This window comes from Microtus ochrogaster, linkage group LG3 (genome assembly GCF_000317375.1).
Source record: "Microtus ochrogaster isolate Prairie Vole_2 linkage group LG3, MicOch1.0, whole genome shotgun sequence".
NCBI classification, from domain to species: domain Eukaryota; kingdom Metazoa; phylum Chordata; class Mammalia; order Rodentia; family Cricetidae; genus Microtus; species Microtus ochrogaster.
Window position 1 is genome coordinate 213,932 of NC_022029.1, and position 25,017 is coordinate 238,948.

Genomic DNA, 25,017 nt, shown 5'->3' on the forward strand with positions numbered 1-25,017 from the left:
ATCTATCTATCTATCTATCTATCTATCTATCTATCTATCTATCTATCTATCTATCTATCTATCTATCATGCAGCACATGGCAACCACAGCCTCCCCTTCCTGCACTTTTCTCAGTCCCTCCCCCACCTTTCTTCCCAGATTCACCACCCCTCCATTTCCCTTGAGAAAAGAACAGGACTCCCAGTGTTATCAACCAAACAGGGCCTAACAAGATGCAATAAGACTAGGCCCAAACCCTCTCATCAAGTCTGGAAGAGGCAACCTAGCAGGAGGACAAAGGTCCCAAGAAAAGGCAAAAGAATCAGAGACACCCCTATTCTCACTGTTAGGAGTCCCACAAGAACACCAAGCTTCATAATCATGCCATATTTACAGACGACCTAACAGGGACCTGTGTGAAGTCTGTGGGGGCAAGTTTTGTGGGGTCAAGCCATATGTCCTCATTCAGTATTGTTGGGATCTTATCTGGGCGGACTCTGGTTTGTCTTAAAGAATGGCACCATCGACAGTTTTTAGCTCTTGGTTTCTAAAGAACGGCAGAAACTCCTAGGGGAAAATCACAACAGTGGGATCAGTTAGTGACCTTTGCGTCACTGCGGAGGATTCCTGTCAGCTCCAATTTGAGGCAGGAAAGAGTTATTTCGGCTCATGGTTTCAGTCAACTCTGAAGGAAAAGACATAACGGAATAGATCAGTCCTTGGTAGTGGTTGGAGCATGTTGCAGACAGGAAGCACTGAGTGAGGTATTGAACCAGGGCCCTGGCTATCACCTTCAAAGGCCTGTTCCTAGTAACATACTTCTGCCAGCCAGAGGCACCCCTTTCAGATTCCTTATCCTCCCAATACAGCACCACGTGCTGGGGAAAGTATTCAAATGCCAGCCTGTGGGGACATTTCAGGCTCAATTCATGGCAGTAGCATATACACCTTTGGTCTGTTGATGGCCTACGGGAAACAACCTTTAAGGATATGAGAGACCTGAAATAAAACCAGCTGTCTACCCTGTGAAAACCACTTCTTTGGCTAGATTCTGTACTTTGTGTAAATCTCTGTGGTCCCTCTTCTATGTTCCTTGAGTTCCATCTCCATCACCCTATTAGCTCTGTCTTATTTGTTTCTCTACAGCACTAAGGGGGCATCTTCGAGTCTGTCTCATGTATCACACATCCAGGCTCCCATTCAAAATATCCAGTGTCTGCTACAGCAGAACCTTAAGAATACAAATCACATGTGTGTATGTGTGTGCATGCAAGTGTGTGTATGTATGCGTGAGTGTGTATGCACGCTCATGCCTGCATATGTATTGTATTCAGAGTAACTACTTTGACTTTTTGACTTCAGAGATGTATTGAACCTTATAAAGCAGTTTATAAATCTAATATTCTATGTACAAATGTAACATAGTCCTGGTTTTGCTTATTGGTTTAAAGTAGAGATGCAGATGGCTGATATTTTATGGAATAAGTCATGTATAAGACTGCAGCATCTCCGTCTTGCTGTTGTAATGTCATACACTATGAAATAAGTCAGACGTCTATGGAGAGCACACGTGAAAACTGCCAATGCCAGTTGTGAAACAGCTGGAGTCTATTTGAGGGCAGAAAGTCTTAGATTAGTCTTAGGTGCTGGTTTGCTGTTAATGTGTAGATTTCTAGGCAATCAAAGCCTTTGTAAAATAAAGAGGAAGCAAACTGTCATCTTCGTGACCGGTTTGCTGAAGTCAGACTATTTCTAGGTAGGTGGTAAATTCTGAGTCTGGGTTGCATAATGGCCATTGTTTTCTGGTCACAAAAAGTGGCAGGTTTGCTGTGCAATGAGAACTCATTTCCTTGTAATACTGAGTCAGCGGAGGAAGGAATGGATTTCAGGGAAAATGTTGACTCTCTTTACAGGCAATCCTGGCATTATAGCCAGAAGAGGAAGAACTACAACCAGCAATTATTGCCATAGTCTCCTCTCCATTGCTAGAAAACCCTTTGCATTTTCTTAAGCAAGGACACGCTATCACCTTTGTATGAAAAGGAACTCGAATCATTTTAATGCCTATGTATGTTTGGAACTTCACACACCATATGAAGTTTATATATATATATAATGACTTAGTAGTTATTGCTTAATGGGTAAAAGAATTTTGACTATTGTTCAGCAATCTCTGGGACCTTTTTCAAATCCTGAAATACTTCCTTTTTTTTTTTAAAGATTCAGTTGTTTTTTTTTTGGTTTTTCGAGACAGGGTTTCTCTGTCCTGGAACTAGCTCTGTAGACCAGGCTGATTCAGTTGTATTGTTAAAGAAGGAAGGTGGCATTCTTGTTTTCCACAGTATGGGTGTGTATGTGCACGTGTTATAGGAAGCATTTGGAAAGTAACTAGCTCCACAATCGCTTGTGATTTATCGTAGAACTCAAGGTCTTGATGATAGGCGCTCCATTTAAATAACTCGTACCCACCAGTGTACTTCTGTTGAAGTTCAGTTTGGACCCTTTACTGACCAGCTAGAGCTATAACCATGGCTGCTCTGGGTGAGGACAGAACTTGGCACTTTCTAGTCTCTGCTTCTCAGTGATGCAACAGTTCTGAGCAATACGGGGCATTGGGAAGTCAAGGGTTGAGAGCAAGGGAGAGCTGAGATGAGATTCGACACAAGCCCTGTGCTGTCTTCTGAGAACGCTCTTAGGAGATCGATCATCAGGAGCCACCGTCTCAAGCTACAGTGGTTGCTGGCCTGCTGACAGATGTGAACACTTGTTCTCACTGCAGAGTCCTAATGCACCTTGGCAGGCGCAGCTCAGGCAGAGTTTGTGCTTAGGAAGAGTCGCTCCTTCATTCTAATAGAATAATGCAGCAGACAGCACCTGACTGGAGATTACCCAAAAGACTAGGGGGACGAAGTCTAACTAGCTGGAAGTGAGGGCCTAGAGTTTGCGTGGGCCATACACCCGAATTATCGTGTGTAAATTTACGTCATCACTAGAGGTGACCCAGATGAGCCTGGTCTATCTCAAAATTCTATTAGGCAGGCCACATGTAGACACCCAGATATATATTTTTTAATTCGTTTGTCAACTGGTTACTAAGTACACGTGTGATTGTTATTATGGGAGACAGGCTTTATAACACAGATTTAGCTCCTGTCTTCAGAAAGTGATTGTTCTGTTGCAAGATTTAGCAAGCAGATGAATTACAACAGAGTGTTTCTTGTTTGTGTGTTTTTTTGTTTTCGACACAGGGATTCTCTGTAGCCCTGGCTGTTGTCCCAGAAGTCACTCTGTGGACCAGGCTGGCCTCGAACTCACAAAGATGCCTGCCTCTGTCTCCCAAGTGCTGGGATTAAAGAGTGCGCCACCACCCTCCGGCTTACAAGAGAATGCTTTAATGATGGGGTTGAAAAGCAGAACCTGTGACTAGAAGCGTGGAATCTGTTCCCTTGGAGGCTGAAATGGCCGTGAAGGACAATAGGTGCTTGGAAGGCAAAGAAGGAGGAAGGACAGAGGAAAAGGAAAGGCTTTTTTTTGGTAGAGATTTTGTGGTAAATTTTAAGCATATGTTACTGTGGGAGTGAATGCTTAAGAGAGCAGAGAGGGAGAAGGGTTTTCATGTGGCTCCAAGTCTGTCTGCTGGAGCCTGAATCAGGAAGCAGAGGCGGACGAAGAAACACAAACTCCAGCCTGCATGACTAAACTTTGGAAGACAAAAAGAGTGAATTCTGGGGAAGTCCACACCACTTAAAAAGAATCGTCTCACGATCCTTTGCCAAATGTGGTATCGGGACGGGAGCGCTGGCATAGGCTAAAATGCCGGCTGGGGCTGCTACTGTAAACAGGGAACTTGGGGGAACTTGGGTGTGGAAGGAAGGCAGTGCCTCAAGCTCTGCAGTAGGAACTCAGCCCGGGGAAGACTCGGACTATACTAGATCCACATCAGGGCATCCCAAGAGGCTTGGCTCTAGGGAGGTGGCTCATTTGTAAAGTGCCTGCAGGAGAAGAAACATGAGGACCTAGGTTTGGATGCCTAGGAGCCGTGTAGAAAAACCAGACCTGGCATGCTTCTGTAACCCCGGCACTGGGGAGGAGGAGACAGCGCATCTCTACACCTTCCTACCCAGTCTAGTTATTCAGTGAGCTCCAGGTTCTGTGAGAGACTCTATCTCAAAGCACAAGGAGTGTGTGTGTGTGTGTGTGTGTGTGTGTGTGTGTGTGGAGAGAGAGAGAGAGAGAGAGAGAGAGAGAGAGAGAGAGAGAGAAATAGACAACTGATATCAACTCCTGGCCTTCATGTGCACATAATCATTAGCATGCACGTATGTTATACATATGTGTGCACAAACACACAGTATGAATTATGGGAAAGAAGCTGGTTAAAGGGTGCTAACGTGCTGTTGGACAGGAAGAAGTACTTCGAAAGTTCTATGACATAGCAAGGCAGCGATAGTAGGCCACATTCACTTAACTGTGTATTTCAGTACTTACTCATAGAGAAAAATTTCAGTGTCCTGACATAAAGAAATCACACGTATTTAAGCTGATTACTCTTCCTAGTCAATGAATCTGACCATTGCAAGCTTTTGCTAGAATCAGGTCTCATAAATACACACAACAATCATGCTCATGAAAAGTTTCTAAAAATTTTCAGAATCAAATCTTCACAATGTCAATACCTTACATAGATTAGAAATCAAAGTAGATAAAATTAAAAATGAAACCTGGAGACTATGCTGCAGACAAAGAGCTCAGGGGCTAACCTTGCAACAGATATTCTAACGTGTGAAGACTGAGAGTCAAGTCCGTTGGGTGGTCTGAGTAGGAGCATTTTGTTAGAGAGAAATGCAGTGTGCGTCGAAGAGAGACGCAATGTGTGGTTCTCCTGAGATGTCCAAGGCTAACCGCTGGGCCATGCTGGGACCTGTGATTCGCGGTCAATGGCAAAGTCAAACCTAAATCTTGATTCCGAACCTCAAAATGTATTTTTTTCTTGCAAAGATGATTTCTCTTCTTCCTTGCATGAATAATTATGCTACGAAAAGAGTTGGCTAGATTTTTGGAGAGCCGGGTGGGAATTTTGGTTGGATTTTTGGGAGGTTGTTGATGTCATTGTACTTTTTTCTTTTTCTCCTAAGTTCGATGGGAATTGACAAAAAAGCAAATGGGATGATGATATGTTTGTCTTTTGGCTGTGTTCAAAAAGCAGCAGCTGTGTCAATAGCTCGAAGCTGTGGGATTGATTTCTGAAGCAAACCCCATCTTTGTGTGTTGAGCTCCAGGGAGGGTAGAGATGGAGAGGCCTCTTGGGGAGGCTCCTCGGGCTGCCTTGCCAATCTCGCGTCTCATCTCCCCTTTTCCTCAAGTCTCTTGCATTTTTTTTCCTCCATTTTAAACTTTGGGGCTGTATTGTTTATCAGGCACTGTTGGTTGTTAACCGTAACGCAAGGGCAACAGAAGTGAAGCGGTGAGTAGGTCACCCTGGTTTGAATATCATGGCAGCTTATGCCTGTTTGTAATATGTCTCATCCTGTGTGTGTACCAGAGACAGTGCAGCCTGTGCCACATGTTGGTTATAGACAGCAGGATTGTCACTGGACTGTGAGCTTCTTGAGGGCAAGAGCTCTAAGCCTTTGTTAGGTATCTCCGCTCTCCAGGCCAAGCCCTGGTACAAAGAAAGAGCTTAGTAAATGTTCAAGGAAGGGATGTGCAAAGAACTGAGGGATAGGATTGAAGCTGGGGAGATAGCTCAATTAGCAATATGTCTGCCACAAGTAACCTAAGAGTTGGCATCCCTATCACACATGTAAAAAGTGAACATGGCAGTACATGCATGTAATTGAAGACCTGGGGCAGCAGAGACAGGTTGATCTTTAGGGCTTGCTGGTCAGCTATTCTAGTTAAATCAGTGAGTTCTAGATTTAGTGAGAGACCCTGTACTAAAAACCAAGCTGGAGATAAACAGGGATATTTGGTGTTGACCTCCATATGCGTGAACAAACACACACCCATAGCATGAATGCACACACACACACACACACACACACACACACACAGATACACACACAGATACACACACATTCATTCACAGCATGAATGCACACACACACACACATACACGTGCACACACACACATCCATCATGAATGCATACTCCAAGTAACAGGAATGATGAGGAATAATATATATTATCCCTAGTGGAAAGGAAATCATATGCATCATATAGAATTGTTTATAACAGTTACAAGTGGGATGCTGTGAGCAATCCAGCCCCTGGGGAAAGAAAAGTTATTCTTGAAAATGCCAAGAAATGAGGAGGTGTGGAGGAAGGAAGAGCTGAAGACTGTAGTTCATCTCAGCTGTTGTTTGGTGGGTACTCTAGGGAGGGGTGCCACAGGTGGACAGATGAGGGAGCAGGCTTCAGCTTGAGTCCTGAGGAATAGGCTAGTGTCTTAGTCTCTCTTCCATTGCTGTGAAGAGGCACTAGTGTAAAGGAAATTTAATACTAATGTGTCGGGAAGTGTGGCAGCTGGCGTGACAGGTGTGTGCTGGAGAAATAGTTGAGAGCTTCATCCTGATCCATAGGTAAATGAAGAGAGAGAGAGAGAGAGAGAGAGAGAGAGAGAGAGAGAGAGAGAGAGAGAGAACCTGAGCCCTGAGCCTGGGCCTTCTGAAACCTCAAAATCCACCCGCCCAGTCACAGACTTTCTCCAACAAGGCCACAACTCCCAATCCTTCTAATCCTTTCAAGTAGTTCCACTCCCTGGTGACTAAGCATTCAAATATATGAGCTTATGGAGGCCATTCTTGTTCAAACCCGCTCCCTTGGTAAGCGTTAAAACTTAACCGATAGAGAACAGCTTCTCAAAGAATTCCGATACTTCTGCTTCCAGCTGCAACCAGGAAATTCAGAGGCAGCCAAAATGAAAACAAGAAAAACCTTAATGGAAATTTTGAACTTAGAAAAGGTTTGGTCTGAGTTTGAAAAGAAGATCTGGGTCGGTTTATGGTCCCCAAGTACTATTGCTGGATTTGCTGGCTTTTAATTTGTTTATTAGATTTTTATTTATTTAATAGCACTATGGTACATTCTGATTCTTAGGGGCGGGCCCCCAAGCTTGGCAGCTTAAGTAAGGCTTCTCCATTTATTTCAAAGCTCAGGAAGCCAGACTTCCCTGAAGTTGCTTACGTTGGGATAGCATTGGCCACTCTGCCGCAAATCAGCAATTCTACTTGGGAGGGTTTCGCCAAGTGTTGTCTGAACATTTTTTTTCCTCTAGTACTTGCATAGAAGGGTAGCAATTTAATTAAAGCAACATGTATACATAATATTTAGTGAGTGCTTGCCAGATTTTCTTTTATAAAAATTACAGTAAAAGCAGCAGGTTTCATTCTAAATCACTTAGGAATTGTGAGTTCTGTTACTAGGCTCTGACCTCTAAGTATGTGGGTGTACAGGGACCCTAGTTTTCATAAATTTATGAGAGTTTAGTCTCTCCCAAGTGGACAAGTTAAGCTCCAGGCTTCTCCATGGCTTGGAGTACTGAATTCTTATCTTTTACCTCAACGAGTAAATAAGGCTTCCTTATAGGAGCCCAACTCCGTTTTCAGGGATTTTAAGAGAGGGAGGGAGTTCTTTTGTAATAGATGAGCTTCTCATCTATATTTGAGGGACCCTTTTGAATACCTGCTTCTGTTATCTATACATTTTCCTTTAAGTTCAAGCCCAACACAGGGCTGCTAACTACTCTCTCTTTATGCTGGAATAATGTACATTTCTGTTGCAGTTGGCAAATAATGGGAAGAAAGAGCCTTGCTCTTAACAGAGTCCTTGACTAACCCCATAAACCTCTTCAGGGGTCAAATCATTTAATGATGTAAAATCCAATCCTATTGGCTCCCCATCTCTGACTCATCGCAGAATTTACTGTATGTTTCCTTCTATACAGACCTTTAAATCTGACAGTTTCAAAAGGCTTCTTCCTAGCTATAGCATTTATATTGTCGTTTTGACCCTTGGTAAGGTGATCAGATAAACCACAGAAGTGTTAGGAACACTAACTTGATTAATAAGTAAGCTGGTAAACTGTAGACTGTGGGCATTGTGACTCTCTTCTGTTATTTCATAGTTGGAATAAAGTTGACTATGTGTTGAATATAGCTTTTTTTTCCCCCTTCTTTCTTTCTCAGAGAGACATCTCCTGTATGGACGACCTGCAGTGCTTTACCGGACTAGATACGATATCTTATACCACACGGATTTTGAAAGTGGCTATAGTGAAATATTCTTGATGCCTCTCTGGATGTCATATACCGTTTCTAAGCAGGTTATTGAGAAAATTGGGCCTTTTACTCTTTATTTGGTATAGTGAGTGTTTTTGATGATGAATAGATTTGACCTTCATTGTTTTTCTGATTGAAGAAACCTTCTGTTGCATCTACTGTGATATTATTTGTTTCTTTTCGTGTATGCATGCATGCGTGTTCAAGTGTGCCATGGCGTGCCCATGGAGGGGAAAGGGCAGCTAATGGAGTTGGTATTCTCCATCCACTCTGTGGGTCCTGTGATTGAACTCAAGTGTCAGTCTTGGAGGAAACACTTTTACCTGCTTTGTTGCAATACATTTTTAAAATTAGTCTTCATTCACTGTTCTGTCTGACTACTATATTATGTAAGCGTTGAAAAGAAATATAATAATGTTTTTAGATTCTTTTTTCCCATGTTACATTTTACCCAATAGTTACAGAAGCCATCAAGGTTTGTTTTTTTTGATGGATTTTTCCTCTTTTTTTTTCTTTTGGTATAGTGGAAATTATAGCTTGTTTTAATAGATGTTAATTTTTAGGGCAGTTCTCCGTTAGCAATCAGATTTAGTGAGAAGTAGCAAGTCCCCAGATATAACCATGCTCAGCCTGACCTTGCTGTCAACGTTTTCTTTGTATTTTATCTTAAGTTTTAAAAGTTGCCAAGAATTTAAAAGATTTGATTTCCTTATTTTAGTCTCTGTGTGAGTGTTTTCGCCTGCATGCACATATGTGCACCTTATGTCTCAGAAATCAGAGGGCATAGGAGCCCTTGGAACTGGATTTATGCGTGGTTGTGACTCACCATGTAGGTGATGGGACCAGAATTCAAGTCCTCTGGCAATAGCACCAAGTGCTCTAAACTGCTGAGCGATCTCTCTATCCCCTGTTTGTATTTTAATAAAAAACGTTTTTAATTGGAGTTTGAACTTCATATGGATGTGATGCAAAGCCACAGATCAGCAACTAGAACAGCTTATTTTGTAGTTGAAATTCACATCTATTAGATATATCAAGCATATATACTTAGAAGTATATTTTTAACTTGTAAATGTAAATAATAAGATTATTACTTCCCCAACAATCTTGTTAATTTCTACTATGTGTGCATACATGCAAGTAGATATAGAGAGAGAGTGAGAGACAGACAGACAGACAGACAGACAGACACACAGACAGAGAGAGACAGAAAGATAGGTATGTATGCTTTTAAAAGAAGATATATATATGTGTGTGTGTGTTTCATCATGGATGCCATCCACCTCATTTTTTTGGAGATAGGGGCTCACACTAGTTTGGTGCTTACCAAGTCGGCTAGGCTGGGTGACCGACAAACAGCTAGGCTCAGCCTGTCTGCTTCCTCAGCACTGGGCTCGCACCTGTGCTCTGCTGTGCCTGACTTGTTGCTTGGGTTCTGAGGATCCAACTCAGGTTCTCATAGGCTTGCAAACCACGTGCTTTACTGATTGAGCTGTCTTTCCAGCACTTGTCTGTTATTTTAAAGAGCATTTGCTTGGCTTTTGTTGCTTGGCTTTTGAGGCAGAGTCTTGGTATATAAGCCCAGCTAATCTGGAACTTGCTATACAGACCTGGCTGGCCATGATTTTGTGAGCAGCTTTCTTGACTCTGCCTCTTGAAGGGTGGGATTTTACTTGTGTACCGCCAGGCCTAGCTAGGGGTTTTAGCTCTTCAGTGACCTTTGCAGCTGTGGAATTTTCATTTTATAAATTGTTCGACTTCAGACTTTGATAAGAAAGATTCTACTGCAGACAACCAAGAGATTGAGAATTATAGGCTTATTGTATTTTTTTTAAATGACTTTTTAAAGGGACTTAAAATATCAGATTATGAACTATGAGAAGCTTGCAAGTTTGGGTTTGAGCTGTTCATAAGAGAAACTCTAGCTTTGCCCACGCTGTTTGGTCTCATCTCTGTAAAGCATCAATCCATGAGTGTCTCTGACTCCACATGCAGGCTGAGGTCTCCAGCATCCCGGAGCATCTGACCAACTGTGTTCGCCCTGACGTTCGTGTGTCTCCAGGATTCAGTCAGAACTGTTTGGCCTATAAAAATGATAAACAGATGTCATATGGATTCCTTTTTCCTCCCTGTAAGTTGCAGCGTTAGGGTCTGGTCACTGTGTGTGTGTGTGTGTGTGTGTGTGTGTGTGTGTGTGTGTGTATTCTCATGCGCGTACATGTGTGCGCATGTCAGGTTGGGATTTATAATCCCGAGTTTGAAGCTCGCTCGTTAGGATTTCAGTGGTCCAGGGTTTCTTCATGGGGAAGCATTTGGGAGGCTGTGAAATTCTCCCAAAATTGAGCCTGAAAATGACCAGCTTATAAACATCCTGCTCTTCTGGAAAAATCGAAAGTATAGGGGAAATGTGTTCTCCTTCACACTGTTAAAGTGGCATGTGGAAGAAATAGTAAGTTATGAGGACATTAATTCTTTCTTAAGAAAGGGTTTTCATTTGACAGTTCCATATGTTTATATGCTGTGTTTTTGTCATTTTTATCCCCCATTGCCCTCTGTCACCCTGCCTCCTGATTGGAGCTACCTTCTCCCTAAGTCTCCCTCCCTTTTCCACGCCCCCTTTTTGTGTGTGGCCCATTGAGTTTAATAAGAGTCATTTGCCTGAGCGTGGGTGGGAGGCTATTTAGTGGCACAGTCCTGCAGAGGTGATTTCCTAAAAACAATTACATCGTATTATCTTAATGACATTTTTAAAGAGTCTAAGTCACAGTAATGGGATCAGAGAACTATAGACTCAAGAACTCCGTAGGAAGAAAAGGGCTGTAAATACTTTAAGAGAGCGTGAAGGGGTGAAGGGCGGGCGGTGAAGCGACTGAGTGGGCGTGAAGTCGGAAGTGTCTAATAGAGGAGATAAGCTGGCTTCAAGCTGTTTGGGTTGGTCTAAAGACTGCTTTTCTGTTGATGTCAGCCTTGGTAAGCAATGTATTCTGTTTGCTCTCCTGATGTTTAGATCTGAGCTCTTCCCCAGAAGCTAAATATGATGCATTCCTTGTAACCAACATGGTTCCAATGTATCCCGCTTTCAAGCGTAAGTATATTTACCTAATAAACTATTACTTAGAAAATAAATATTTTAAATTTACCCTTTACTTTTTCCCCCCTCCCATACTGGTTTTAATAATACCTTGCAATGGTTCATCTTTTATGCCCTTTGAAGACCTTTTATATAAACTCCCTCCAGTTGACCTGCGTGGGAGGGAAGCTGGCCAGTGGTCTAGGCCTTGCTTATAATTCAGAAATTGACAGCATAGAAAGTGACCCAGGCCATGAGCCGTAGAGCTGAACTAAGCCATGTTCTAACCTGCAGTCCTTTCTGTTTTTATGAATCTTACTGAACTTTAGAGGTCACTTGCACCCTTCCCAACATCTGTATTTATGTAGTGAGCATGTCTGCAAAGGCCGTGAACACCCTTTTCCTTTAGGGTGCTAATGTTGTTCTGAATGTTGACCCTAAAACCCAGGAGAAGATTATGAATATTCTTTTTTATCAGAATAGAAATCAAATGATTTTTATGCAAGTTATTATTTTAGCTTCTTTGACTATATAGTTTGTTCACAAGATGAGTATTTGTGAATGGTAGTGATTCTGTGAACTGAATAAACACTGTATACTCTGGCCCGCAAAGCCAACTGTTGGTTCCTAGAGTGTGAGCATTGGTTATGCCATTTTTTTTTTTTGTAGTGTGTATTGAACTCAGAGCCTCATACACATTAGACACACCCCCCAACCACGAAGCTATCTCCTTTAACTCATATCCTCTTTGGAGAGGGTATCCCATGCAGTCCATGCTGCGTTTGAACTAACTGTGAAGCTGAGGATGATCTCCTTCTTTCCTTCCCTCCTGGATGCTGGGCACAATCATTTGCTACCACACGTGGTCTATACGGTGCTGAGAGTGAAGCCCGAAGTTGGTGTATGCTAGAAAAACACTGCCAACTGAGCCCATTCCCTAGTCCTAGAGCTTCAGAAATCCTTTTGTCTGACCTCTAAAGATTTCCGTGCCCAATGGCTAAAATACTTCCTCTTCTGCTAACACTGTAACTCTCTCTATCTGGCATGCTCTGCCCCTGCGACGTTGCCTGAGATATATGAACCCATTCAGCTTTCAGATCTTTGCTTCTTTGCCTCTGCTGGGACCTTCCCCTGACCTACTGGGCCAGGCTTACTGCCTCCCTGGCATTGTCGGCTTCCTCTTATCTTTCCTTTCACAAGTTTTAGTGAAAAACAAAGATAAAACTGGAGAACAGGTTTTGATGGTCACAGCTGCTCTTGGCTCCTGACTTTGCACTTGAAGTAAGCCTCCTACAGAGAGTTTGTCTGAAACAAGTGTTTTTGTGCACAAAGGACTGACTGATCTGTGTCTTCGTACAGGTATCTGGACTTATTTCCAAAGGGTTTTGGTGAAGAAATATGCCTCAGAAAGGAATGGAGTCAATGTAATAAGTGGACCAGTTTTTGACTACAATTACGATGGCTTACGTGACACTGAGGATGAAATCAAACAGTGAGCTTCTCTTTTCTGTTCTGTGTGAGATGCCTGAATTCTAAGGAGTCCTTCAAGGTTATTTTTATGCTAGAGAAGAGTTCATGCCCTTAAATATTTTGTCTTTGAATCTCATTATTAAGATCTTTAGTGGTCTTCGATCTTTGATTAAGTGTGGCTTTAGTAGCTAGAATAAAATTTTGATTTTTGTGATGGAAAAGGATATCAATATTTTTGAAATTATCATTTATTCCTCAGGGACTCTTCAGTAGCCAAATTGTGATTTTAATTGATTTTTATGTTTTCTGGAGAGTTTTGGAATCTTTTCTATCTTCTGAGTCAGTATGGCTTATTAAAAAGTTGCATAAAGACCTTGGTTGAATCCAATTATCTCTCTCCTATTGGTACTATTGGATATAAAAAGGTAAGGTAAACACTGTGCTTATAAGAATATGTAGTCTAGTACATTTATACATGCACAAATAGTCAGAAGTCAGCACAGAGTGTATAAATAAAATAGATACTTAGCAAACAAAATACTATTTTGAAATACAGATAATTAATAGTATAGACATTAACTTCCTTTTCAGCAATTGAAAAGAGAAATTTCATCTTAATTACAGATATTTATTGTTGGTCATTTTGATAGTTTTAAACAAAATTAAGTTCACTCAATTTCAAGATTTAAAAAATGATTAAAATTATAGTGTCAAGCTGGGTGAGGGATTTAAATGTGTACACTTTGCTCTACTGGAGAAATCCCATTTAATAGCATGAAGCTCCTCTCCCACTCTTGATGTTAGCGCTTCCTTTGTACCAAGTTTAGGCTTTCAGTGTAGGCTAAAAGTGCTGTGATTCCTCTACATCCAATGTCTTGGGATTCTGGACCATTTTCTGTACCTATGAAAGTCATCTTTCTGAAACACAAATCTAATATTGGCACTTTGTATCTGCCAGACCTCCAATGGAGTAATGCAGCCTAAACCACAGCCCCTAAGTGCTGGATCCCGGCTCTCAGAAACCATCACAATTGGTCTTTTATAGACTTTTCCAGCTCCTTGCTCTACGTCATTATTCTAGACACCGTTGATTTCCTCCAACTCTTCAATGCAGCCAGTTTATTTTCCTGGAATACCTTTCTGTTTCCACCAGGTAGAGACAGGGAGACAATTCCAGGCAGAGAGAACATCATGTTTGTTTAACGTAGGCTAGTAGGGTGTTGTCATGGGTAAGCAAGTTTTAAGAGAACATTCTGATGTGTCTTGTAATTTTACTGACTTTCCTGGTTCAGGTATGTGGAAGGCAGCTCTATTCCTGTTCCAACTCACTACTATAGCATCATCACCAGCTGCCTGGACTTCACTCAGCCCGCAGACAAGTGTGATGGTCCCCTCTCTGTGTCCTCTTTCATCCTTCCTCACCGGCCAGACAACGACGAAAGTTGCAATGTGAGTTCAGAGGCAGAGTCCTCCAGGCTGAGCTCTCAGACTAATTGGTACCCCCACTATTGAACCAGAATGAGGCACATGGATCACCCAGCCAGATGGAAAGGGGGAATGGCTCAAGTAGAACTATACTGCATATATAGGGACCTGGTATTCCATAATAATAATTTTGTATTGTTTTCTTAGTGTGTGTGTGTACATGTGTGTGCATGTGCATATGTGTATATATGTAACACAGTTCTATTTGTTTTCTATGTTGAACTTTTTTTTTTCTTCACAAAAGGGAGGCACCAAAAGGGAAAATAGTAACATTTTGATAATAGTAGAGATAGAATAAGAGTTCAAAAATATTTACCATATCAATCTTTTCTTTTGTGGATGCTTAGAAACATCCATAATAAAAGTTTTTAAAACACATGCACACATGCACTTATTAGTCAGGTTATCGTTTGTTGCTAGCTATGGGAAAACACAACAGCTGTCTCACAGCACACAGGACTCCTGTATTGTTTATTTTCACATGGAGAGCGCTAGGAAGCAGAATAATATAATGAAAAGGCCCTTAGCAGAGGCTGGAGAGATGGCTCAGTGGTTATGAGCACTGGCTGCTCTTCGAAAGGACCAGAGTTCAATTCCCAGCGCCGATATAATGGCTCATAATCACCTAGACCTCCAATCACAGGATTCCAGTGCCCTCTTCTGGCCTCTATGGACACACCAGGCATATACCTGTTGCTCAGACATCCAAACAAAGAAATTACCCATACTCATAAAATAAATAAGATATATTAAATTTACAAAAAGGAACAGCCCTCAGCAGGAAGACAGACCAGGCTGTGTGTACAGATTTAAGACTCAGGGACAAGTCATATATTCTCTTCATATATGTTTATTGTGTTGGAAACTCTTTGCTGCAGGTTTGATTCTAGAAGTAATAGCCCATATGCTTTAATTTCACCAATAGAAGGAACAGGGATAGACTCTCTAGAATGGGATTGTTAGTCAATAAATTACACTCAAATTCCTAAATTGTGTAAAGTGTTTTAGGAGAAAAAAATACTGTTAGCCACAGCCATAAACTTGTAGGCAGCCTACCACATAGTGCTGAAAATAAAACATGAGCAGAAATACCTACACTAAGAAGTTAAAGGCCAGCTGGGTGTAAGTGGTGCATGCCTTTAATCCCAGCACTTGGGAGGCAGAGGCAGGAATATCTCTGTGAGTTTGAGGTCTACAAAAGTTCCAGGACAGCTGTTATACAGAGAAACCCTGTCTCAGAAAAAAGTAAAAATAAAATAAAATGCCATAACGGTTGGTCCAATGAAGATCATCATCCTCATGCTTCTTGGACAGTGTGGCTCCTGGACAAAGGCTTCAATTATGGATGAAGAATTCAGGCCCTGACTGTTCAAAGCAAAATAAAGACTTTAAGAAATAATCGAAATGTGAACTATGGTATAAGCAGCTAGGTACATTTTTTTCAAATAACGAATTTGATGAGAGATAATATTTTACACTTAATAGTAGCCAAAAGGCTAAGACGTGATGGGTGATGTTTATAAAAATTGCCTGTTATCAAAAATTTAAAATTGTAGTGGTCTTTGCATTAACACAGGTTGTGATAGCTGTCGAAGTTATTCCCATTTGCCAAGTGTGTGTTATGGTCCAAGTATTGTGCAGGTCCTCTTCATATATTGTTCTTGTCATCTAGTCATTCTGGAAGGTCTCTCTTTCTTCCTCCTGCCTGTGTGTTGATTTCTAAGGAACTTACATTTACTAAAAGATGACGGTGAGCTGGTAGGATAGGGAACTTTAACTTCCAAAGATAATTAGCAGTTATCTGCAGAGAACTTGGTGAGTTTTTCTTATTGTGCAATTAGATAAACAAGAAAAAAGTCTTTCATCAGAAGGGCAACATTTTAGGTTTTGCTCTAAGGAGTTTAGGCTGGTGGAGGTTGAACACGGTGTTCAAAAGGTATTGGCAGGATTCATAAGAATGAGGTCACAGAACTGGACCTGGGGTGTGGGCTTAGACACTAAAAGAGAAGGCTGGAAGGCAGAAGTTCTGTAGCCAGAGGATTTCTGGGGCCCCATGTGTGGTTGGGAAGGGGGAAGAAGAGGGGGAACGGGAAGTGACAGATCCCTGCCGTCAGCTCATCAGCTCCATGTTTCGGTCTCAGTTGTTCATAGCGGAACATAATTCCTCTTGGAACATCACTGTACTTCCCTCGAGAAAGCCTCAGTTCTCCTGAAAACCCACGGGGAGGTAAAACCAAACGCATATAAAATGAAATTCAAAATTGCTCCGAAATTAAAAGACGGAGTACATGTCACACAGACATTTATACATACGGTAGGCTGTTTACAGTATATCTTGGTTCTTTGGGAACCCTCCAAATCACTGCAGGATGGCGATGGGAGAGTTTGGATCCCAGCTTGGTCACTTCTTCTGCATTCCGTGGGCATTGCAGACAGGTGGTGCCGAGACATACATGAACGTACGTTCATACACATGAACGTAAAAAATAATAAATCGAACTTTAAAAAGAATGATTATCAATAGTGCAGAAATTAATCATGATTGTTTGTGATTGCATTAATATTCTGTTATTTTTTTAATTTGTTTTTTTTTTTTATTTTTCCTATTTCCTTGAATTCTTACCATTCTAGCTGGCTGTGATTTTTGAATTAGGAAAAACTCTTTCAAGCCTGTTCACACACCCACAGAACTCCATTTTGAAAGGAAACATTGGACTCACTGACCATTGAGAAATCCAACAAAAGAGCAAAATATGAAAATTCTCCCAAAATATAACCTCATGCTTACCCTGAGGGGGTCTTGACCCATCAGGAGACCTCCTACTTTGTTAATTATACGGTGATGCTGAGGACTGGTCAGTAGCCTTGCGGGTAGGGCTAAATTTAGGTTCGACTTTATTGGGAGTTGCAGAAATCTTGGTTAGCTTAGGCAGGGGGGCAGGTTATGAAAGGTCCAAATCCTAGCTTCTGCCTGCAAAGCCATTTCTACACGTTGCCTGGAATGGCCAGGCATTGGTTTCCTGAACCAACAAGCTCACGGTACGTTTTTAGACTTGGCCTGAGCTACTGTTACCCTTGGTCCAGGTCTGTGTGGGTTGAAGCTTTCTGAGAAAACCTTTGCAGGTCCCTGGGCCTCGGTGGCTGGTTCACTGAGATCGCCAGTGGTCAAGAGTTAGGCGAGGGCATGCCTGAACATTCTTGGCCCTGGGCTGTGCAGCACCCTGTAGACTTCTCTAAAGACTCTCGCAGGACATTTCAGACCCGAGGTATGAGGTAGTGGTATAATTTGTGAAGTCCTTTCTGCCCCCGGCTACTAACGAAGAGTAATAGCTTAATTCAGGTTAATTCATAGGACACTCACGTGATCTTATTACGCCCCTTCACAATGTTCCCTCCAAATTGAAATATTTTTAAGAAGCAAGGGTCTCTTTATCTGAAACATCTTTAAGTTTCAAGCTAGACATTGAATACGTTGCTCCGTCATTTTGCATGGTTTTAGCCTGGAGTTTTGCCAATGAGGTTATTACTTGAGGAGCTAAGGCAGAAGGAGACCCCCTTCCCTTCTTTGGTGGTGTTACTATTGACTCCTTTTCCTTCTTCCTCTGCCTTTGAATTTTTTTTACCTCCCAGCGAGATGGTGAAGACAGCATTAGTGGCCATGTGAATCAATGAAGCTGGGGCGGGGGGTTGGGGAGTGAGTGTTCAGTAGCTTTACCAAGTCACTGAAGCAAGGAAACAGTGGAGCCACCATTTCCAACTCAGAATTTTTGGGCCCCAAAGTGCCAGATACATCAACTGACCTGTTTTAAGCTGAACTCATTTTCAGATAGTAACTCACTGACTGCTGTTGGCTAGGCGGTTGATGAATCTGATGGGTCTTCTGAGCAGCCTTGGGATGCTCGCTAGCTTCCTATGCTAGGCACCAGCTCTTTGTCTATTTTGTGAGACAGAAGAGCATCCCAGGTTAGGTGTGTGGTGCTTTCAACCCTACCCTACGTTCAATGGCTGAGAAGAAAATCAAATGGTTGGATTCCGCACAATATTCCTAATTTTGTCTTGTGTTTTGAGAACCCAGTGAGAACTACACCTCTTCGTGCCGCATTTCTCATTTGTCCGGCACAGCTTTTTACTGCCAAAAATGGAATTGTGGGGGCATTTCTGACAGGGATTCAGTAGAGACAGGAAGATCAGGCTGGTACAACAAGCTTTGGGTCTGTGTGCAGAAGTGTGGAAAATGACTATTTAGATAATCTCGTCTAGGAAAAAAAAATCTGACTGCTTCATTTCCCTTGCAGAGCTCGGAGGATGAGTCCAAGTGGGTAGAGGATCTCATGAAGATGCACACAGCTCGGGTGCGAGACATTGAGCACCTCACTGGTTTGGACTTCTACCGGAAGACGAGCCGGAGCTATTCAGAAATTCTGGCCCTCAAGACATACCTGCATACATACGAGAGCGAGATTTAACTTTCTGGGCATGTGCAGTGTGTTCTCAGCAACTGGTGTATATTTTTATATTGTGTTTGTATTTATTAATTTGAAGCAGGACGTAAAAAAAAACACTTAGTATTTTAATCCTATACCAAATCTGACATAGTAAACCTGTTACTTTTCCTCTAATGCTCGAGTTAGACTGAGCTGTGTTCTGAGTAGAGAGCTTCTAGCGAACACTGCGGCTCATGATCCAAGCAGAAGCTTCCACATGGTGCTTCAGACCGAACATTTGCAGAGAGGAAATACTAATTTTCCAGTGCACAGTTACCACACGTAGTCCTGTTCCGTATTGAGATACTGATTTTGTAAAGCTACATTCATCTGCTGTTAACACTGACCGACGTATTTAAGCCTTATAGACCAATCTTAACGATAATAAATCACACATTCAGATTTCCCCTGGCTCTGTCTGGCCTTTGTTTCATTTGTGAACCTGCGGGCTTACTTCACGTGTTGGCATGCTCATGAGAAACACATTTCTAAAGATATAGATAACATTAGTTGACTGAATACGTGCAAGACACTGTGTTTAATTCCCTGCCCTACAAAAACAAAAACGGCATTAATCATGCATTCTATATAAAACATCCACCTAAGAACCATAGAGAATGTAAAGAGAAGAAAGTAAGTCTATATGAGCAGCCAATCAAGTTAGAGCAGAAGAATTGCCAAAGGCAAGGTGTTAGTCACAGTACAATGACAGAGGGTATGATATGAATGGGATTTCAAAGCACATAGTTATGACTTCAAATAATATTGATGTATAGAGAAAAGAGGTCATTGAAGTTGTTAATCACCTTACGGAAAGAGATGTAATTGCCTTATTAATGTTGTCAATAATATTGTCACATTTCCAATTACTGCCAGTATTATCATTTTTAAAAATTAAATAGAAGCATATGGCTTTGTTTCCACTGTGGCGGTGATCACGATTGGTTCTTTGGTATATAAAATGGGTTTTTTAAGTTTTACAAATAATCCTTTAAAATGGATTAGTTTAAGAGAGAAGAAACAGTGCCGAGTGAAAAAAAAATAAAGAAAGAAAACAACATGACATCAAAAGATGGTCCCAAAGACTGTTCGAAAATTTACAGGCAACACTTGAAACAGGGCCACAAATCTACTTTAGTGATTATTGTCTTGCTAAGTTTAGTTACATTTATTGGGCACCAACTGTTGCAGGCATATCTTTGCTACTTTGCATGCGTTATGTTTAAACCCTGAAAAACAGGAAGCCTAGGGAGGATTTTTAGGGACAGGAAAAGAATGAGGTGTGAGTGGTGAGCGGGCTTGGGCTTTGGGCTAGAGAGCAAGGAGGGTAGACATGAACAGGAGTACAGTTCCTTATTCATTCTGTATTCAGTGATGACGTAATGAGCATCACTTGCCAGCTGGCCAGCAGGGATAAAACAATGTATAAAACCCTGCATGGTTCCTGGACTCGTAAAACGTGTTTTTCAGTTAGAGAAAGATGCTATTGAAAAGTGCTAGAGTTTAGTGACAGGCATGCAAGTGTCAAGGGTGGGGAAAGGGAATGACCTTGTAGACAACATTCTAGTTTGGATTTGGGGCAGGAGAAGAGCTGGCCTCAAGGAAAGCAGAGACAAGAGAAGAAATACTGATGGTAGGAAAACATACGTGTGAAGACCTGAAACAGACGTCCTGAACACGGTGGCATCTAGGTAGTCAGGGACCAGGTCAGATTCCAGAGGAGTTCCGAAAGGCCTTATAAGGTATCTTGATCCCCCCACAAGGGCACCGGGGAATAACTGACAAGTCTCAAGCCTGGGCATGATGAGATGTGACTTAAGATTTTGGTATATTGACCCTACTAGGGAATAATTACATTGTGTCTTCTGGGTAGAAATCCACACAGGAATAAACCCAATTAAGGAGTCTACTTATGAAAGAGATGCTTCTCTCCCCAGAGCATCCTTGCTGGGAAGAAGGGGTTAGTTAATTGTGCCTCTCAAAGTGCTTGTGAAGACAAGAGTTCTGCATCACCTGAGACTCTTCCCAAGATGGGTTAAACCTGAGGCTCCTGGAGAGAACAAGGTAAATTTACTTGAATCCCACTGCTCTATTTTTGTCTTGGGATCAAAGCTTTCTGTCTCATAAACAAACTCAGCCCCTGTATATTTCAAGTACGTGGCTTTACAGATAAACACACGGCATTAATTGTGGGTTATTTATGAAAGTCTCTGAATGGACAGGGACTCTATTAAAAATGAGGCCTAGATGGCTATTTTAAGTTGGGATTTTTTTAAAAAAAAAATATATCAAGAGCTTACTCCATTCATGCACTCATTGAGCAAGTTGCTAGCCACTCACTAGCACGGTGGTCCCACCCGGGTACAAGGGCTCAGAAACTGCCTCTCTAAAATGATCTCACTGAGAATGGGGTAAACCAGAAAAGCAGCCACATGCTTTCCCAAGGGAGAAAACACTCTGCCTTGTTTATAAGAGGGTTGACTTTTAAAAAATCTCTGAACAAAAGGCTTGCTGGGTGCCAACTTGGTTTGCGTAACTGCCCAAGAGCCGCAGCCCCCAGCTTCCTGTCCCATTGTTCCTTGTGGTGGTTGGGAAGAGGGTGGCTGTGGGAGACCCAGATGACTTCTTCTGTTTACACTTCTCTCGCTGGAGCTCTCTTGTTCTGTTTCCCTGCTGAATTAGGACAGGGCCGCCCTGTGGGTGGGAAGTAGTGATGGCAATGGGCGATCTCCTGCGGCTTTGAAGCCAGGAATTGTTTGGGACAGTGACAAACACAATTCAGATGTTCAAGTTTAAAAGCTGGGGTAGAGAGCTCTGCTGGAGGTCTAATCTAGGGTGGTAGCGGTTCCTGTTTGGGCTGTGTTTCTAGGAAGCCAGTGTCCTTGACCTCTCTTGGCAACTCGTGCTAACTGGAGTGAAATGTGGAAAAACTGAGTTCTGGCATCATTTTCTTCTCTTTCCCCCATTCTCCTCGTCTTTATCTCCTTTCCTTCTCTTCCTCTTCCTTTTAATTCTTCTGCCTCCCCTCTTCCCCTCTTCTGTTTCCACTTCTGCCCGTTTCTTTTTCTTCATTGCTCTCTAATTCCACCTCTATGGAGGTAAAACTAGCATTTATAAACTACAGATATGTAAAGAATACATTCTGATAAACGTTTATATATATGTACTTCTGTGATACAATCCTTGACACCAAGTTAGTGAATACATCCATCACATCTATGCTGATTATTATTATTATTATTATCATTTTATTATTATTATTATTATTTTGTCCACATGACACAAGCTGGAGTCACCCGGAAAGAGGGAACTTCAGTTGATTAATGGCTTCTATCAGATTGGTCTGTTGGTAATGAGCCTCTGGGGAATTTTCTTGAAGGGACCAGTCTGCTCTTAGTGGTGCCATTCCTGGGAAAATGGCCCTGGGTTGTATTAGGAAGAAAGAAAGAAAGAAAGAAAGAAAGAAAGAAAGAAAGAAAGAAAGAAAGAAAGAGCAAGCTAGTAAAACTTCCTCTGTAGTTTCTGCCTCCAGGTTCCTTTTTTGGCTTCCCTCAAGGATGGACTGTATCCTGTAAGCTGAAATAAGCCCTTTCCTCTCCAGGTTGGTTTTGGTTAGTGTTTTATCACAGAAAAGCAAGCTAGAACAATGCCCAAACATTTCCTTGTGTCCCACAGTTATCTTTTTACATTTTCAAACCACTCCACCTCCTCTCAGAACCCTCCAACCTTGACCCCCAGCTATGCTACCCTAGAATAGGTAGCACTTTAGTGTTTTCTACCAAGAGACGACTTGAGTAGTCACTGCTCGCTGCCTGACTTCTTTCAGTGCAGCTACTCCCAGACTCGTTAGATTATTGCACAAGTGATGCTCCATTCTTTTTTAATTGCACAGCATTATATTCTGTAGACACAACCCGTTGGCTTGTTCATCTGGTGGTGGACACTTGGACTGCTTTCAGGTTTCAGTAATTGCCAAATAGCTGTATTGTTAAGAACATGTGTGTATAACTTTTTGCATATGGGATTTGTTTTCATTTCTCTTTAGTAAAAACCTAGGTGTGGAGTGGCTTGATCCTACGGTAAATGGATACAATTCAATTTCTTTATGTAAGTGTAAAATTCATTGCCAAAGGGGTTGAATTTGATATTCCCATGAGTCGTGTTTGAGATCCCCACGGTCTTACGTCTCCAGCTCTTGGTGTGGCTGGTTTAGTTTTGGAAATTCGAATAGGTTAATAATAGTATTTCGGAGACTTCTTTTCAGATGGGGCCTTACCATGTAGCCTGGGCAGCCCAGAACTCACTGTGTGTCTCAGGCTGGTCTTGAACTTGCAAATTGTTCTCCTGTTTCTGTAGCTTCCATATGCTGGGATTGCAGGAGTGCACCTGAGGTCAGCCATTTTTGCTCTTCCTCAGGGCCAGCAGTGGCGAGCATTGTGTGACAAGATCATTCACTGTCCGTGTATTTCACTCAGGGAATTTCCGTTAAAGGATTTTGGTCATTTGAAAATTATTATTTTCCAGTCTGAGAGTTGCCTTTTTTTTACTTTCTACATTACATTATGGAGATTCAAGTTTTTAAAATTTATGATGAAGTTCAATTTATGGTTTTGATTTTCAGTAAATTCTGATTTGGTTTATTATCTAAGAGATATTTGCTGACCTCAGTGCGGCCAATCATTCTCTCTCTCTCTCTTTTTCTAGAAGTTTTAAGTTTTCATATTTTACATTTTAGATTTATGGTTCTACTTCATATTAGTTTTGTACGTTGATGTCATATAAGAGATGCGCCTTAGCTCTTTTTTATATGTGAATAGCCATTTTTTAGCAGCGTTTAAAAATCGTTTGACAGTTTCTTTCATTTATATATAAATTTTAATTCTCATATTCCCATTCTTTTTTTTTCTTACCCCTTTCTCTCCTCTAGAACACTTCTTCTCAGCAAGCCTCCCCAACCTCTTTAAATCTTTTTTTTTTTTTTGGTGTGTGGCCCTTTAATTAGACTCCCTTGACTGAGTGTGGTTGGGAGTTACTAATTGGAGCAAGAGCATCTTCCCAGTGACTATACCACTGAGGAAAATGATGCCATCTTCCAACAGCGCCACCTGTCGGTAGTCCCTCAGGTGGCAACAGGTCCTCATGGGCCTTTCCCCACCCACGAGAAGACGATGAGACATTGAAGGACTGGATCATACATGGGTGTTATTCAGATCTACAGAGCCTGAAGGAGGCAGCAGCTATATCGCTATGTCTAGAAGACATCTCTTCACTGCACCTCCCCCTATCACCCCGGTTCCTAGATTCTTTTTGCCCCCTTCCATGATGATCCCCGAGCCCTGGAGGTGCTAGAGCTGTCTAAAAACAATTCACTTTGTTCAATTTGATTTTTTTTCTACTTTGGCCATAAACCGTTAGTCGTGTGTGTAGACGGGTATTTACCTCCTTGCTCACTGTCTTCCATTGATCTGTCTGCCTGTTGTTCACACTGACACATGTCATGTGCACGACCATGCTTTCATAATAATTTTAAACTGGAGGATTGGTAGCTTCCCAACTTTCTTCCTTTTTATAAACCCAGTCTGCTGTTGTCCTTTGTGCTTCCACATCAATTTTAAAATCAGCTTATCAAGATTTTAGAAAAGGACCTATGGGGTCCTTTTTTTTTATCGACTCAACCCATCAAATTCTTTATAGTTAACATGTTAAGTAACCTGGAGCATCCTGACCTATGAGCAAAATGTGTTTCTCCACTTATAGCTGGCCCTTTTCTGACTGAAGGGTCTTTATTTCACTCATGACTTTTAAAGATATTTTCAGTGGGTGAGGAATCCGAGGTCGACAATTCTTCCTTTCAGTGCCCGAGACACATTGTCTCGTTGCCCTCTGGTACTGGCATGCTTTATTTCTGATGGCAACGTGGTCACACTTGTTTTGTCCTCTTTTTTTTTCTCCAGCTGCTTCTAGCATTTTTTAAACTCAGCTTTAAGCGACCTCATTTCGACAGGCCTTCATTTTCTCATTTATTCATTTTTTTTTATTTCTTATGCTTAGGATACACGAGTTCATAGTTTTCATAAATTTTAGAAAATGTAAAGATACTGTGTTTCCAGTGTCTTGGGTTATTTTGGGGACTTGGATTGTATGTGTATTTGGTGTGTTGAACATGCTCCACTGCTCATTTGTTTCCTAGTTTTGATCAGGTTAATCTCAGGTAGTTGTTTTGTGTTTGCTATACCTTTAAGCTTGTCAT

The 25,017-nt window shown here is 41.7% G+C and overlaps 1 protein-coding gene across 5 annotated transcripts in view; it reads left to right on the top strand.

The window, feature by feature from the left end:
- Enpp2 (ectonucleotide pyrophosphatase/phosphodiesterase 2) overlaps nt 1-19,177 on the top strand; it is a 110,015-nt gene extending 90,838 nt beyond the window's left edge. For 3 of the 5 annotated variants that reach the window (XM_026785953.1, XM_005360517.1, XM_026785952.1), the window contains exons 20-26: nt 6,869-6,943; nt 8,166-8,302; nt 10,254-10,389; nt 11,266-11,343; nt 12,688-12,820; nt 14,091-14,247; nt 18,579-19,177. In XM_026785953.1, the coding sequence (XP_026641754.1) occupies nt 6,869-6,943; nt 8,166-8,302; nt 10,254-10,389; nt 11,266-11,343; nt 12,688-12,820; nt 14,091-14,247; nt 18,579-18,749 (887 nt within the window). In that variant the 3' untranslated portion in view covers nt 18,750-19,177. The remainder of the gene's footprint in view (nt 1-6,868; nt 6,944-8,165; nt 8,303-10,253; nt 10,390-11,265; nt 11,344-12,687; nt 12,821-14,090; nt 14,248-18,578) is intronic. The other 2 variants (XM_005360518.1, XM_013351277.1) reach the window with 1 other exon arrangement.
- Nucleotides 19,178-25,017: the final 5,840 nt, after the last annotated feature.